We start from the raw sequence: 17,560 nt of genomic DNA on the forward strand, positions 1-17,560 counted from the left end.
TGTAGTACAGGGACTTTTATGGAGGATGAGGTACATAATCTGAGGCAAATAATAAACAGATGAACAAAAGAGTTGTTATTTAATAAACGCAAAATGTATGTATGTAAGGCGATGTTTATGTAAGGCATAAGCCGTGGCAGCTGTAACTGTATGTTACTACGGTAACCATTGTTTATAGGCGGCACATTCATTTAGAACGGTGATTAAACTGACTGGAAGTATCTGTGGTTTGAACGCACACCTTCCAGCCAGTCAGAATAGAGTATTCAGACAGATCATGGTATAAATAATGTTTTATGAAAGGAGTTTTCCTGCACAGCAGAGTCTTCATGAATAACGACTTTCCAATTTCTCATTAACAGGACATGCTGCTTTTTAAAAAAATTAATTTCAATACCTGTGGCACAAATTTTCTTCCATATATTTATACTTCACGAGAGAGAAGGAGAGAGGATGGTCAGGGAATGACTGTTTATAGCTGCCATAATGTAAGTGATAACAAGAACTAGCTTGTTCCATGGCCATTCAACAACATTAAATGTAACTATAAACAAGTTTAAAACATGTAGCTCTCAGCAGGCACTCTGCTTTTTGTCATATCATACCTGCCATTCAGGGATTATTTTCCTGTAAGAGCGCACGCCCTGTTGTATGTTCTTCCCTACTTCATCCAGGCAGCTGATTGGGTCTGTTGTCTTAGCACACATCACTTCATTGGGATTTTGAATTGAGACAATGACACAGGAGCCCGAGAGAGTATAATCGACGTTAACTTCGGGTGGGATGGATCCTCCATCCAGAGCGTTCGCTGACACAAGTGCATTCAGCTGCTCTACGCTGAAAAGATGCAGCCAGCTGTAAATCTCAGTAGAAGCTCAGTTTTGATAGCTGTTTGAGTGGTGTGGGAATTTTCAGTGACTCAAAATGTATCTTAGTTGCCTCTTTTCTGTACGTACAAATGATCTCTGTTCTTCATAATCACCAGGGAATTGGCTGCTACATGTTCCGTATCGACGACTTTGACGTAGTCGATGCAACTATGCATGGCAACGCAGCGCGATTTATCAACCACTCGTGCGAGCCCAACTGCTATTCCCGTGTCATCAACGTGGAGGGCCAGAAGCACATTGTCATTTTCGCCTTACGCAAGATCTACCGTGGCGAAGAGCTCACCTACGACTACAAGTTCCCCATCGAGGATGCCAGCAACAAGCTCAGCTGCAACTGTGGAGCCAAGCGCTGCCGCCGCTTCCTGAACTGAGTGGGCCATTTCGAAGATCCTGAAAAGTGCAGGGAGAAAAACAGACCGGCAATAAAACAGAGGCACAGTGGACTGTAGAAAGCACTGAGATGGAAACGTCCATGAAGGCTCACTAGCAGTGGTTTTAATGGTGGCTGGGATTGAAACCACTGGAAGTCCACTGGACAGATCCAGACCCGGTCGTAGGGATGTGCGCGTGGCGCTCAAGCACTCCAACAAAACTGGAATGGTCATAGAATCACCTCTTTACAGTCTGAGCATTTTATCCCAGTCCACAAACAGAGAAGTTCTGCATCATGCTTCCCTTTTTACAACACAGAGGTCTTTATGATGTGCAGACTAGTGAAAAGAAGATGCGCACTCCTCCCATTGCTAATACTTGTCAAATTGTTGCTGCTGAAAAACAGTTTTGGCTCATCTAGGGAACCTGTGAAAGGTGTTCCAGGTGTATTTTTGAGCTTGTGCACGAGCAACAAGTACAGTGATTGTCTGGCTGATAAAAGTCTAAGTGGTTGGTGCATCAGTTTTAGCTATTCAAATAGTTTCAGTTCCGCTAAATGGATTGTGCTGACCTCCTTCAGTCTATGGCCTCTTTAAAAAAAAATTTAAAAAAAATTTGACTCTTAGAAAGAAGTGCAAATAGATGTACAGGAGTTTTGTGGCAGTGAGAATATACTGTACCTGAATGAATATATGACTAATCAAGAGATATATCTATATATACTTTTAACTGAGATGTTTATCTGTGATGTTCATGCTAGAACATAGTATAGGACTTGATGTTTAGGAGAAGAAAAGGCTTTATTCTGCTCAGGAAGATGCTGTGAACCCCTGCAATACGCCATCATCATCCATTCTGTTTATAAAGTCATTTAGTAAGACGACTTTTTTTTTTATAGAAAGTCTCAAATCAGCCTTTAAGCTCTTCTTCAAAAGCCACTGCTGTAAAAAAAAAAAAAAAAAAAAAAAAAACTCATTAGAAAACTCCCACTAGGCCTGCGTATATTATTTATTCTTTTACTGTGTTTATTTTTGTCCCAATTCATGACTATGGTTAATTTAATCATGGAGAAAATTCCGTCTCCCTTTTTGGGACCCTGCTGTTTTTTGTTTTGTTTTGTTTTGTTTTGTTTTTAGTCTCAGCTAATTTTGCCCGTTTTCTTAACCTTTGAATACGTTATGGTGCTAAACTTAACAAAAGTCTTGAAATTTAAGTGGCAAGTCACACGTTTCATCGCCGTCGTCTTTGTCAGTCATCGCAATTTAAGACACTTCATTATTTGTGAATTGCTCAAGTACTTGACAGATAAAAGGTAGAGAGACGACGTTATTTTTTTCAGAAGCATCACAAGGTATGGAAAGAAAACCGTTCACCTTGTATCCTCTGCTGTCTGCGTTCAACACTACTTGAGCTAACTAGGAATAGTCACTTATACAGTTTTTATTTTGGGTCTTTCTCAGTTCTGTGATAGTCGCGCAGACATGCACATAATGTACATCTAAAGAAGTCCTGACCCCTTTTAATTGCTCAAGAAAATCTCTCCGAAGCAACATTTGTTTGTTTGTTTGTTTGTTTTCTCCGACAGAGTCTCTTTAGCAGCGATTAAGAATTACTGATGGGTCTTTCAGCTAACAGCCACCAAGCACTCAGCACCTTGACATCCCTTTATTTTAAGACTTAAGACAATTCTGATTCCGTCTATCACGAGGAAAAAGATAACTGATACCAATCTTAGTGTCTTAGAAAGACAAGATTGCTCAAGCTTTATGGCGTATTTATTCTTGTTTGTGTTTAGATTATGGGAGTAAATGTGCTTTCTCCATGGCCAAGGTCTTTCTTTTTGTTTACATAGTTTCCTTTTTTCTTGACTTGAACATTCTTCAAGGAGGAGTTCTTGCAGTGCAGCCTTTTTAAGGTCGTGTTTTGAGCCAGAGGTTCTTTTTTTTAAAAAAAAGAGTATGGTTTTAGTTCATGTTTTAACTTGTAAATTGTGGCAACATGCTTTAGGGAAACTGTTTCCTTTTTTTCTCCCCCCTTCTCACAATCTGCCAGAAACAGCTTCCAGTGCTTGTCGCCGCTCCTTTCGTGTTTTTATGGTAGCTGGCTTTCTAACAGCCCTTGAAGCCAGTCAGTGCGGTCATCCTCTGCCTCGTGTGGCCCTTCTCGTTTCAGATAATATCACGAAACTGAATTTCACCCTTTGGTTTGTTTGTTTTTTTCCACTGAACTTGCAAGGATTCTACCTCAGGCTGTTCAGAATGACTGTCAAAGAATACTAATGCAAAACCTAGATGACGATACGATATCGCTTGGTCTTAAATGTTCTGTAGAGATGGCCTGTGTGCAATGAAGGATGCCAAGCACTAGTCAAGACCTTCTGTGACGATCTGTCTCCCAGAGTTGTGTGGAAAAACTGTATGTTCCTACGTAGGGTTATTTTAAAAAAAATTATAATAATAATGTGTTAAGAAAAGACTTCAAAATGAGAAAATGTGTCTTTACTACCTTGTACAAAGTACCCCAAGTCTGTAAATAGTTGTATACATATTTCTAAACCTGTTTAATTTTTCTATGCACTTTTTTATTTATAATGTTATTTGCTTAATAAAGATGTTACAATGTTTGAACAAAAACTGATGTATGTGCTTATTGCACTTGAGTTGTTAGATCAGTTGAAAACATTTACTTTTGCTACAATAATTCTAAATAGTGGAGAGAAATATACGCAAACATTATTATACACAGCTTCTTATTTGTTATAAATTTGAACCAAAAAAAGTATGTTTTCATAAGAATAAACACTTTACAAAAAAACTCAGCAAAACATTGACACTATATTCGAAGTTTATATTAGTTCTATATTAGAAATCTGAAGTGGCTATATGCACTGAAGGAATATTAAATATCAAAACCAAAACTGTCTGAATACTTACATATTCCCCCTCACTGTATATAATGTATACCTCGAGGGAAGCAGTACAACCAGAGCACTGTCGAATTCTCTCATCTGATTGGTCAGAAGATGTTCATTCATTTTCTATAACAGCAGCTCTGCCAATAGTATGTCATTTTAATATTTTATAGTTTCTATAGTAATAACTACATATTGTATGGTGGACATGCCACATAACCTAAACTTAGTAATAAACGGATGTAAAAACTGTTGCTATTTAACAAAGAAAAACCTATAATCATTGATATGGTGAAACTTTCTGTAAGGAGACGGATAACATTTATGGAAGGAGTCTCCAGTGTCAGTACTTTGTAACAGTCCGAGTCTTCAGGGTAGAGGATTTTACACCACCTTTTCGCTGTAACCTGACAAACTTGTTTTTTTGTTGTTGTTTAATTAACCTAGAGTAAAAGGAGGCTAGTGAGGTGAAGACTGATTTTTAGGAATGTTTGCTTGTTTTAAAAATATTCATCAACATTAAATACAACTATAAATAGAAAAAAAAAGTTTTTTTTTTTTTTAATTAATGAATTTTTTTTTTTTTTTTTACCATTGACCAATTGCTATAAGAGGAATAAAATCTAAAATGTCAGGGTGAGAACAGCCCTCCACTTGGCATCAAACTACCCCATTGTTGATTATTTTCATATATGAAGATGCCTTGTCCAGACTGTAAGCTTTAAGTCTGGGATCAGAAAACTACATGTTTATTCCTTCATATTGCATTTTTCAATTTGAGCTACACATCTTTGTGAGTAACAGCAGGCTTTCTGAGCACAGCCATCAGTGTGCCAAGTGTTGCACAAAGTGAACCAGCTTCCACTACATGTGCTTGCAGTAAGATCTCATGTTCTGCAGGCATGTCAGGGTAAAGCAAAGGACTTGCACCATGTTCAAATCATTCAGCACTGTCTGAAGTGGAGAAGCCTGGTTGTTGTGCAGTACTGAGTAATTCACAGTAGTTACAAATAATATGCTTTTAGGGGAGTTAGTACATAATAAAGGGGCTAAAAGTAAGCTAGAACATAAGGTGGTATTAGTAATACCACCTGCCTGATATTATGTAGGTCCACCTTGTGCCACCAGAACAGCTCTGAGCTGTCGAGGCATGGACTCCACAAGACCTCTTGGTGCCTCTTGGACCTCATGGTGACTCCATGGATCGTACGTGTTGGTACATCACATCCCACAGACGCTCTACTAGGTTGAGATCTGGGAAATTTGAAGGCCAAGTGAACACCTTGAAGTCTTTGTGATGTTCCTCAAACCATTCCTGGACAATTTTTGCAGTGTGGCAGGACACATTATTCTGCTGAAAGAGGACATTAGAGAATACCGTGGCCATATGTACTTGGTCTGCAACAATGTTTAGGTAGATAGATGCTCTGTGTGTACTGACACCTTTCTATCATAGCCAGCATGAACTTTTTCAGCAATTTGTGCTGCAGTAACTCTTCTGTAGGATCAGACTAAACGGCTAGCCTGCACTCCCCACTCACATCAGTGAGCCTTGTGTGCCCATGACCCTGTCGCTGGTCCACTGGTTGTCCTTCCTTGGACCACTTTTGGTAGGTACTAACCACTGCATACCAGGAACACTGCACAAAACCTGATTCTCTGACCATCACAATTTGGCCCTTGTCAAAGTCGCTCAGATCCTAATCCTTGCCCATTTTTCCTGCTTCCAACACATCAACTTCGAGAGCTGACTGTTCACTTGCTGATGGGGTCGGAGCACAGGGTCAGCCATGATACAGCACCCCTAGAGCAGAAAGGTTTAAGGGTCTTTCTCAAGGGCCCAACAGTGGCAGATTGGCGGTAGCGGTGCTGGGGTTTGAACCCCCAACCTTCTAATCACACTCAGCACCTTAACCTTTGAGTCACCACTGCACCTAATAACAGCACTACTGATTTGGTTTTCTAAACAGCTGAAAAGTAGAAAATGTATTACCTGTCTTTATAGCAGGTGATCCCCAGGCTCTTGTCATATACAGACCTATCAGTGTTATAATGTACTATTTAAATGTGCCCAAGAGAAGAGAGTCAAAGCAGCTGTTCATCCCCTTTTATATTTACAGATTGTTTAAATGAATTATGCTCAGTGTAGTATCCAGTGTTCCTGGGATAGGCTCCAGATCCACTGCAAGCCTAAACAGGATAAATCAATTACTGAAGTTGAATGAATGAATGAATGTTTTCATATGTTCAGCACCAAACTAGAATAGTTAGTTCTCAAATAAGTTCTCATATTGTGATCGACTGTTACAGTTGTAGGTCAGTTATGTACTGTACTTATGTACTGGAGCTTTTACTTCATCACCAGAGGGAGCCAAAGCGCATCTTGTGTCCTGGATTCTGTATCAAACATTTCCCTTAGCACGTTGCTGTAGGACCTTGTGAAAGTCTTTTTTAATTGAGATATTCTAGTAAGCTTCTCAACCATCAACATCCCTTTCACTATCTTTTGAAGGAGCAGGGTTTTATGACTGCTGGCCAAGCAGCCAGCTTGCTACAAAGAAACATGCAAGAAACACTCTGTGAAAATTCAATTTCTAGCTGATTAGTCTGTTCAGTGCTACACCTGAGACAGGTAGATGTATGCTATGTTACGTAACCGTTAATGTGAATCTTGGTGTACTCGAAATGTTAAGTGACTACTAATTTAACTAAAGTCACGAATAAAATTATATTTGTACTTTTATGATTAAAAAACAGGTAAAACTTCATATATATTAACATAATTAACTACTGCAAACAAATCACCTCAATAATATTCTTTTTAAATCTCCAAAACCACTTGAAAGTTTGTCAAGAAACCTTAAAATATATATTTTTTTACATGAACATTTAACATATTAGGTTTCATATCTATCTAGCTATCTATATTTTTGTTTGTTTTTTGTTTTATTTGTGAGCACTGTTAAAATTGCTTTAGCTTTTGATTTGCTTAACATACTTTTTTCAGTGTTTCTTATTTGAGGACCTGTTTTGCCCTTTTATCTGCACATTCATTACCTTCTATCCAAACATTGTGCTGGTACCCAAAGCTCAGCAGAAAAGACTGACAATATGTCTACAAATGTAAGTAAAACACTTGTTCTTGATTTTATCGGAGAAGCTTGCTCATCAAAACAACTCCTCTGCTTACCTCTTTCTCTTTCTCTTTGTCCTGCAGAGATGAGAAAGAAGAAAAAGACTGAAAGCAGCAGAAGAAAGGGCCTCTGTGAAAGTGTTTTTGTAATTCCTCTTTTTTAATAGAACACAAATAATTTCTTGAACTTATATAGTGCATCTGTCTTTTACTATAGCTGTAGTAAAGAATTCAATTAATGCTTTAGTGATCTGAATGAAATTTGTTGCGTTGTTCCAATCCAGTGAAAGATTATAGCATTTTGTGGTCCAATACTAACAACATGGAATTTATGCTTGATACATGTGCGCTGTATAGTGGCACACACAGACACTACTCTACAGGTCTGCTGTGAATTCTTGATAGTGTGAAATTGTTGAGTAGTAGGTACTTTGGGCCATATCAGTATGAATTTTGCAAGTTCACCAAATAAGACCTGATATCTTGAGCTAGACACAAGTTCTATACAATTGTGTGCTTTCAAATGTGTGGCAACAGTTTGGGGAAGACCCACATATACAGTACTGTGCAGCAAAAGTTTTACGCACATGCAAAGAAATGCTGTAGCGCAAAGACGCCTTCAAAATAATGACATTAAATGTTTCTAAATAAATTTTTAAAAAAATACAGTAAAGAGCAGTAAACAGTAGTAAATGAAACAAAGTCAATATCTGGTGTGACAAAAAATGAATAATAAATATTTTAAATAGTAGTCTCCAGTACAATTAGTGCAGTTTAATAACAAAATGAGTTTTATTGAGCATCTTGCAGAACCAGCCACGGTTCTTCTGGAGATTTTGACTGTCACAAAATTGCAGCAAAATCCAGCAGCCTTCATTGCGTTTTTTGTCTGAAAAGTGTCTCTTACCACTTAATATACTGCTTTCTTTACTGACATACAAACACTTTTCTGTAACATTTAATTTTGTGCTGGAAAACTAATCTTTGGGAATCTAAAATGTTTTTGTACTGATTCCATAATGTAGAAGTCATAAAATGAAAAAAAAATAATAATAATTTTAAAAAAATCTATAACAAAGTTTGTACTAAAAAAAAAATTATTAAAAAAATAGGGTGCCTAAAACTTTTGCACAGTAGTGTAGGTGTGATGGTCAGGTATCCACATACTTTAGGCCATAAAGTGTATTTGACAGCTTATAATGCTGCTTATTTAAACAGCGTTCCAGGTCATCAGAGCGTCCATGCTGTTAAGGTGACATTCCAACTTGACTGTAGTAAATGTTTAACCTGTATATCATTTTGTTTCTTTCAGAATTTAGATTAGAGGTTTTTCAGTTCTATTGAAAAACAAGGGTAATTGTGTAAACTATAATATTTGATAAGTAAAGATTGAGTATCAGATGAATATGAGTATCAGAATGCAAAAAAAAACATGCTTACCTTAACTCTAATACAATATAGAGTATAATACCATTTATTATTGACAATTCAAATTTCTCTATAATCTCTCTAGTTAATAATCCATAAAGGCATCTTTCTGTTATTTCTAAAACAAAATTTAAACTGGATGCCCATCCTCTGCAGTCTCTGTCTATTGACTTCAAATCTATTGACTTTTTCGGCAAACATTGGCAATTTTCCATAGAAGAGTGTGGCCAGTACTGCCACGCGAGCATGAGGTCCTGCTTTCCCACTGCAGGTACACCTCTCTCTCTCTGTCTCTCTCTCTCCCTCTCTCTCCCTCTCCCTCTCTCTCCCTCTCTCTCCCTCTCTCTCTCTATCTCCCTCTCTCTATCCCTCTTTCTTTCTCTCTCTCTCTCCCTCTCTCTCCCTCCATCTCTCTATCTCCCTCTCTCTCTGTCCCTCTCTCTCTCCCTCTCTCTCTCTTTATTTCCCTCTCTCTCTCTCTACCTCTCTCTCTCTCCCTCTCTCTCTCTCTCCCTCTCTCTATCTATCTCCCTCTCTCTATCCCTCTTTCTTTCTCTCTCTGTGTGTATGTGTGTGTGTGCTGGAGTCAGACCCATGACAGTCCTTTGTTTGCCAACTCTTGGTTAACAAATCAAAGTAAATAAACAAAACTGAGATTGCAAAAATGACTCCAAATTTCATTCCAAAGTATATTTTTTTTGGAGTGTATACAGTGTAAACCCTAGGCTCAGTTTGCAATGCATAAATATATAGAGAATATATTTTGTATAAAAAATTTTTAAAAAATTGTATCCAGTCAGTTTTTCAGGGTAAAATAAGATACATACAGTATGTACTACATGCTGTAACTGATAATGCATTCCATTTTGAACTTCCTACAGTTTTATACAGATGTTTCAGTTAATTGTGCAGAATTATGGCTGTGCAGATCACCTATATTATCTCCATTGCACTGTTCTAGAGTAAAGGTCAAACCCTAAAAAAAGGCAAAGGGACATACTGAAACTGGACATACTGTAGCATCTTCTGACAGAATAACTACAAAATATTTACAACTGTTTAGTAGGAGTTTCCCATACACAAAGGCTGTCTGTTATATAAGTGATGCTTGAAAGTTTGTGAACTCTTTAGAATTTTCTATATATCTTCATGAATATGACCTAAAACATCATCAGCTTTTCACAAGTCCTAAAAGTAGACAAAGAGAACCCAATTAAACAAATAAGACAAAAATATTATACTTAGTCATTTATTTATTGAGGAAATTATCCATTAACAGGAGTATGTGAACCTCTATGATTAGCAGTTTAATTTGAAGCTGAAATTAGAGTCAGGTGTTTTCAATCAATGGGATGACAGTCATGTGTGAGTGAGCACCATGTTACATTTGAAAAACAGTGATCTATCAAAGTGTGATCTTCACAACACATATTTGTGGAAGTGTATCATGACATGAAGAAATTAGATTTCTGAGGAGCTCAGAAAAAGAATTGTTCATGCTCTTCAGGCTGGAAAAGGCTATAAAACCATCTCTATAGAGTATAGACTCCACCAATCCACAGTCATACCGATTGTGTACAAATGGAGGAAATTTAAGACCATTGTTACCCTCCACAGGAGTGTTCAACCAACACCGATCACTCCAAAAGCAAGACATGTAAAAGTCCACGAGGCCACAATGGAATCAGGGTAACTTCTGAGCAACTAAAGGCCTCTCTCACATTGGCTAATGTTAATGTTCATGAGTCCACCATCAGGAGAACACTGAACAACAATGGAGTGCATGGCAGGGTTGCAAGGAGAAAGCCCCTGCTCTCCAAAAAGAACACTGCTGCCCTTCTACAGCTGCTAAAGATCACCTGGACAAGCCAGAAGGTTAATAAGAAATTGTTTTGTAGACAGATGAAACCAAAATAAAACTTTTTGGTTTAAACAAGAAGTGTTATGTTTGGAGAAAGGAAAACACTGCATTCTAGCATAAGAACCTTATTCCATCTGTGAAACATGGTGGTGGTAGTATCATGGTTTGGGCCTGTTTTGCTGCATCTGGGCCAGAATGGCTTGCCATCATTGCTGGAACAACAAATTCTGAATTATACCAGTGAATTCTAAAGGAAAATCTCAGGACATCTGTCCATGAACTGAATTTCAAGAGAAAGTGGGTCATGCAAGAAGACAACAACCCTAAAGACACAAGTCATTCTACCAGAGAATGGTTAAAGAAGAATAAAGTTAATGTTTTGGAATGGCCATGTCAAAGTCCTGACCTTAATCCAATAGAAATGTTGTGGAAGGACCTGAAGCAAGCAGTTCATGTGAGGAAACCCACCAACATCCCAGAGTTGAAGCTGTTCTCCACTGAGGAATGAGCTAAAATTCCTCCAAGCCGATGTGCAAAACTGATCAACAGTTACCGGAAATGTTTACTTACAGTTATTGCTGCACAATAGGATCACACCAGATACTGAAAGCAAAGGTTCACATACTTTTGCAACTCACAGATATGTAATATTGGATCATTCTAATCAATAAATAAACAACCAAGTATAATATTTTTTATCTCATTTTTTAAATTGGTTTCTCTTTATTTACTTTTAGGGCTTGTGTGAAAATCTGATGATGTTTTAGGTCATATTTATGCAGAAATATAGAAAATTCTAAAAGATTCATAAACTTTCAAGCACCACTGTATATTAAATCAAAACTGTGTGGGGGAAGATAAAAAAAAAACTAGACCATGTTCGAATACACAACAATTAATATTTGGGTCAAATTATTAGACTATTTGTTTGTTTTTTTGTTGAAAATGCAGTTTGGTCTTTTAGGTCTGTATTCTCTAATGTACATAATTTGGACAATACTGCAGTGCATTGTGGATCTTTTCCACCATCTGTCTGAACATGCCTATAAACTGGCAAAACTCCAAATATGGTATGTATCTCTCTCTCTCTAATATATATATATATATATATATATATATATATATATATATATATATATATATATATATATATATATAAACTGAATTCAAAGATAAATAAAAATAACATTTTCCAATAACTTTTACAATTTGAAGGTGAAACCTACAAAGTGTGATTCAAAACATTTGAAACATTCCAGGATTAAAGCACAGAACATAGGAAACATTGGAACATAGGAAATGAGTAACTTGGAGTAAATAGACATGTAATTCTTGCACTTTATCACGATTAGATCAGTATTATGGCTATATTGTGGTGGCAGAATTGCATCAAAGCTCATTATCTAATGTTTGAAATCCTCAAATCAACATTCCCTGTTTAAATTTCACAATAATATTGACACAGTTAAGGGGGCAAAGCAAAATACTGCCAAGAATCAAGTTTGTCCAACTAAAATTGCAGCATTTGACTCAACACAATATACAGTATGGGTCTCATATAGATAAAATCTTATATCAGATATCATATAGTCCCTATAGTAAAAATGTATCTAGACCAAACAGACACATTTGCAATTATTTACATGATTAACCCCTTAAACCCCCAGGACTTTCCTCACTCATATAATTACTTATTGTCCTATAGGTTTAACAGTAATTGCTGAATAATAAGTTCTGACTTTTAGTGAGGAATGTAAGTCTTGGTCTGCTGAAAGATCCTAAGAAATTTAAAGGGTTAAATGGGTCCAGACATTGTCCCTCGAGGTCAGTGAACTCTCAAACATATTTAAGGTCATGCTGATCTCTGACACTGTGTCAGTCAGCAATAAGGGATCAGTGTACGTGTCTTGGTTGTGCATGAATGCTCTCTGAGCTGACAATATGTCTTTCCTGGCAATATTAGGTGCAATTTATGCAGTGGTGCAAGTTCTAGTGCCATGCCTTCCTCCAGTTCCTTTGTCCAGTGAAGTCCTTACTACTGAACAGGTAAGAAATGATGGGTGTCTTTCCTCTATATTGTATCAGATTCTAGCATGATAAAGTGAGCGCATATTGAAAACTCTCTTAAGAGTACAAATATCTTTAAGGTTACAATATTTTTGAGATAATGGCAACAGACCAACACTCCAGGGGAATGTCCTCTTATATTGCTTGATCTTATAGACCTCAATTATAAGATTAAAAGATATCTTCAGCTCATAATATCATAAATGCCATTAGCTGTAGATCTTTTATCTAATATTTGTTCTTCATGACATCTGTGTGAAATTTCCAGTTAAATTCGGGCCATATTGCATTTGTACATACACACCATATTGATGATTTTTATGTTCTTTCCAATCCAGTATTTAGGAAAGTGGTATTACGTTGGAGTGGCTTCGTGGGATGATGAGGACATTGAAAGCTATAAGCCACTGGATAACTCAGTTGCTGAACTGAAGAAAGGTGAAAGCAACACACTGATTATGTCTGCAGCGTTGAAACAGTGAGTAACGAACAATTAAGCCACTTTTAACTATGATCAGTAGCATAAGGAACTACCACTAGGGACTTTCCCAAATAATTATCCATTTTATATTCCTTTTTCTATTTATGAATCCTTACTTGGGAAAAAATGTTTTGGCTAGAAGTGGTGCTCATTGATTAAGGTTCTGAGCTAGTGACCAAAAGGTCATGAGGTCAAATGCCAGCACTATCAATTGAGACAGACTATTAACCCTCAATTGTAAATAAATATAATGAATACATTTCACAAATGTGATTGATCATTCTCTGTGGTATATGGCTTGAACACCCAAATGCCAACATTTTAGCTACAAGACACACTGTAAAACTGGATAAGTTCATTTAACTCAAAAAATTTGAGGAAACTAATTACCTCAAAATTTTTAAGTTGATAAATCAATTTCTTTAAGCCAAATACACTTAAATTACAACGTTTGAGTTTTTTTTTTTTTGTTATAATTAATAGTATTTGGCTTAAAGAAATTGATTTATCAACATAAATATGTTGAGGTAATTCGTTTCCTCAAATTTTTTGAGTTAAATGAACTATCTGGTTTTACAGTGCACTATAAGGCACAGTGTGATGGGTTTATTTACTCTAATGCGCCTTGATCATGATTTTTGCATGTAATTTCTTCACTGTATAGTACAAACAATCAGCTTCAACAGTTTTTCAGTGAATGGAACTTTGTTAATGCAGGGGAGATCAGTGTGCCAACATGGCCTGGACTTACTACATTGACCCAGATTTGGATCCAATCTTGACAGAGGGTCCGGGTAAGGTTTTAAATGCATTTCCAGTATATCAAGCAGTGAGTAATCTTTGCGTTTGTATTTGTTTGATAGTGTTTCATTGCTTGAAACTGTGTTCTTACTGTTATTCTATTCATCCACTTACAGCAAACAATATTGGAGTGTTCTTGGATGGAAAATGGATAAACTGCCCCTCCTGTCTGATTATCTTCAAGTTTCATCCCAACACTGGCTTCTTAAGAGTCATGTTATTTGGTAAGTCAGTTTTAACAGTTCAGTTTTAAGTTACACAAATTTTCATGCAAACATTTTTGTATTTCAGATGTTACCCTAGTTGTTTTAGCCGTTAGATCGGAAACAAAATAGTACCCTAGTTTGGCATTATGAAGCTGGCAATACATATTTTTTTTACATCAGTATATTTATATACTCAAATCATTGTATGCAAGCAAGAATTAAAACACTCTTGGTTTGTCTTTACAGCACGTGACGAGAATACACCAGCTGACTTGGTGAAAAACTTTCAGTCAAAAATGGAATGCTTTATCATTATCGATAGGTTTATATTATCTCCACGGACAAAAGGTGTGTGACAATTTCCTATTATTATAATGTTTTTTGTTTCTGTTAAAATTCCACTGGTGCTTCTGCTGTAAATCAGTACAGCTTACAGAGAATAGAGAAATTCACCTATTCAGAAAAACGCCAGTTCAATGTAATGTGCTAATGTCATCCCTGCATGTTCAATGGACATTCCTGTGTTTGTCTAAATATATCTGTCTCATGTTTCAGAGTTCTGTAAACTGGAAGGAACTGCCTGAGCAGGTAATGATGATGATCTAGAGCAGTTGTATATCTGGTCCTACCTGAAAAATCATTCATTCACCTTTGTTTATAGCAATGTACTAGCTTTTCATCTTAATATCCTTACTCGATTCTATTCTTCTACTGAAATAATAATACACAATTAATATAATTTCAGAATACTTAACACATACATATATCATATTTAACATATTCATATGTATTCCTCAGTGCTGACAACTCTTACGTTAATAATGGCTCACCCGTGATGAAGAGACTTCAGTATGTACAAGATGAAGATCCCCTGCAGGAGAACCTGAGCTGTCTACAATTAATTATTTTGACAATTTAGAGCTGTGAGATATATAATATACCTTCGCACATCAGTCAAATAAAGTCTGTGACCACACTTCCAATGGTTTAGCATTCTACCTTATTTAATACTCTGGATTCAACTTATCAGCTAATTATAAATATACTTTCATGGGCTGAAGAAGATGAAAACTTGTGACCCTTAAGGATATTTTGCTATAAACAGTATATGTGTACAATAAAATGATATTCTGGTCATTTTCACTTGCGTAGGGATCAACTGAAAGTTTAGTAACATTACATATGCCCCAAAAGTGGGCTTGGCTTGGTCTTAGGAGGCTCAGGCAGTATTTACGAGCAGTGAAGACCGATTGTGATCTTAAATGGTAGGGTAAAATCTAATATCTATCAGTATCTTGACAGTGAAGCTATTATGGTTAAGCAATGTATTATATTCCAAGGTATTTTTGATGTCATGATAATAATGATGCAGGCAAAACTATTACACCCACTTAAAGGTGGATAAGCGGCTGCATTCATGATTTATAATTTTTTTTTAAATTGTCTGGAATGCTCTACTATGTTCATGCTGTATTTCACTCAAATACCAAACAAGATAAACAAAACAGGCTGCAACCCTTTCATTCAAACAAACAAACAAAAAAAACACCACAAAAATTACGGTTCTGCCATCTTTCCTTCTGTGTAGTTTATATTTATGAATTTATGAATGATTTTAGTTTGTCCAGCCACCTTGTGCATGTTTATAACACCCACTAGCATAGTTTCCATGCACCTTCTCAATCACTATTAACGAGGTGTTACAATTGAGTCAGTGAAAATGATCAGCTAATATGATCAAATCTGTGTAAATCACTAGACACGACGGTCACTAATAGGCTACAGAAATCTACTGTCTGAACTAGAAAGAAATCAGCCCCAGCATTATTTCTTCACACCATTCTGTGTCTTTGACAACTGGTGGTGGTTCTGTTGAACCCAAATAATCTGCCTTAAATGTTTGTTAACAGTCTTTCTTGACAAAACATACCAATATGATACCAATAACATACCGTAAAGCAAAGCTAAAAGTGCTTGAAACTCTACATCTACAGTATATCACATGGTCAAATCAGGTGTGTGACAAAAAGTAGGCCAAAGACAGTGGGGAATTTCAGCTAGTGTTTCATGACTGTGTAGGCAACCACATGAGGAATGTCACTTGTGCCTGCTCTGTAGACATGAATGGAAAAGCAGTGCTGTTTTTAACATAACAAGGTTTTTGTTTCTCAATCCCTCTGTTTCGCTTTCTCTTTTCCCTCCCATACAAATGAAAACAGAAAGACATTTGCCTGAGTTCAGAGGCCAACATGGGGGGAAAAAAAAATCTTAAAGCTCTGCAAAAGAGTTTCCCACACAAACACTTTCTACCCACATGCTGATTTTAGTTTTCAGCCTTTCACTGAACTCGTTTCTTCTTCCTTCTTGATAACTGCTGATTGTTTAATCTTTGAAAAGGCTTGACTATGATATGTTTTTGTTTGGGTCTAAATAGTAAGTGTTTTATTCATTATGTGGATGAAAAACTTTAATTTTTTTTTATTCTTTACTCCTGTGTTGTTGTTGTTGTTTTTAAAAATGCATATTTAGCAAATATAAACCTTATAGTTAGATGCTCTTGAAGGAGTTTTGTATTTCACAATTGAAAATATAAATCACACAGAATATGAGAAAAAGCGCAAAACTAACTGATAACTGGACACCAAGTAGCACTTCTGCATTTAAGTTCATCTGCAGAAATATAGCTGATTTGTTGTTGTTTATGACTATTGTGGTGACCGTGTGAGAAATACACTGACTTAGTTCAGGGACGGCACCCCTCTGTGTTTGTGTCGTTATGTCTTGTGGGTGGGGTATGTTATTGTGTGGGTGTCTCTGTGTCTTTGCAGGAAAGTACAAGTGGCTTACCTGGGGTTGTCCCATACATTGAAGTCCCACAAAGTTAGTTTGTGATACCAGACAAAAAGTAATTTAAATAAATAACTAAATACTAATATTAGCACTATGACTCGACTAGAATGTGGAAGTCCATTGCATTTCATTTTACACAAACATGTTGCATATATTTTTTTTTTCACACTGTCCAGCAAACAAGCTAGTGATTTTTAAAAAAGAAAGTGTTTTGTTTTTTTTTTCTTTTTCATAGGATACAAATAAGCTTGGAAGCAATTATATAAGCAATGTGTATAAATATTGGAGAATAGTTATATCACATTTAGAAAAAGAAATGCAATTTTTGCAATGCCATTATTAATATCTTAACATACATGAATTGACCATTTTTGTTACTAAATGAAGGAACAACCGTGAAACCTAAAACAAACCTTTCTAATGTCTTTCGCATCGATACAGCTATATACCCGACCAAGTTGATCTGTTTCAGTACAGCTGTAAATGTCTTAAACAGTGGCCCCAATACTCACAACAGGAATATATGTACCACAAAAGATTTCAACACTAATGTGTCATCG

At 36.4% G+C, this 17,560-nt stretch overlaps 2 protein-coding genes across 2 annotated transcripts in view; both read left to right on the top strand.

Annotated features, from left to right (window-relative positions):
• kmt2bb (lysine (K)-specific methyltransferase 2Bb) overlaps positions 1-4,297 on the top strand; it is a 38,741-nt gene extending 34,444 nt beyond the window's left edge. Inside the window, exon 37 of the mRNA XM_053647839.1 lies at positions 986-4,297. Within this exon, the coding sequence (XP_053503814.1) occupies positions 986-1,261 (276 nt within the window). The 3' untranslated portion in view covers positions 1,262-4,297. The remainder of the gene's footprint in view (positions 1-985) is intronic.
• Positions 4,298-12,457: 8,160 nt separating this feature from the next.
• apom (apolipoprotein M) lies at positions 12,458-15,126 on the top strand. Its single transcript, XM_053647745.1, has 7 exons — positions 12,458-12,641; positions 13,001-13,140; positions 13,861-13,937; positions 14,061-14,168; positions 14,397-14,498; positions 14,706-14,738; positions 14,949-15,126. Exons 1-6 carry the CDS (start codon positions 12,537-12,539, stop codon positions 14,732-14,734), a joined length of 561 nt encoding a protein of 186 aa, XP_053503720.1. The 5' UTR covers positions 12,458-12,536; the 3' UTR covers positions 14,735-14,738; positions 14,949-15,126.
• Positions 15,127-17,560: the final 2,434 nt, after the last annotated feature.

This window comes from Ictalurus furcatus, chromosome 17, assembly GCF_023375685.1.
Source record: "Ictalurus furcatus strain D&B chromosome 17, Billie_1.0, whole genome shotgun sequence".
Lineage (NCBI taxonomy): Eukaryota > Metazoa > Chordata > Actinopteri > Siluriformes > Ictaluridae > Ictalurus > Ictalurus furcatus.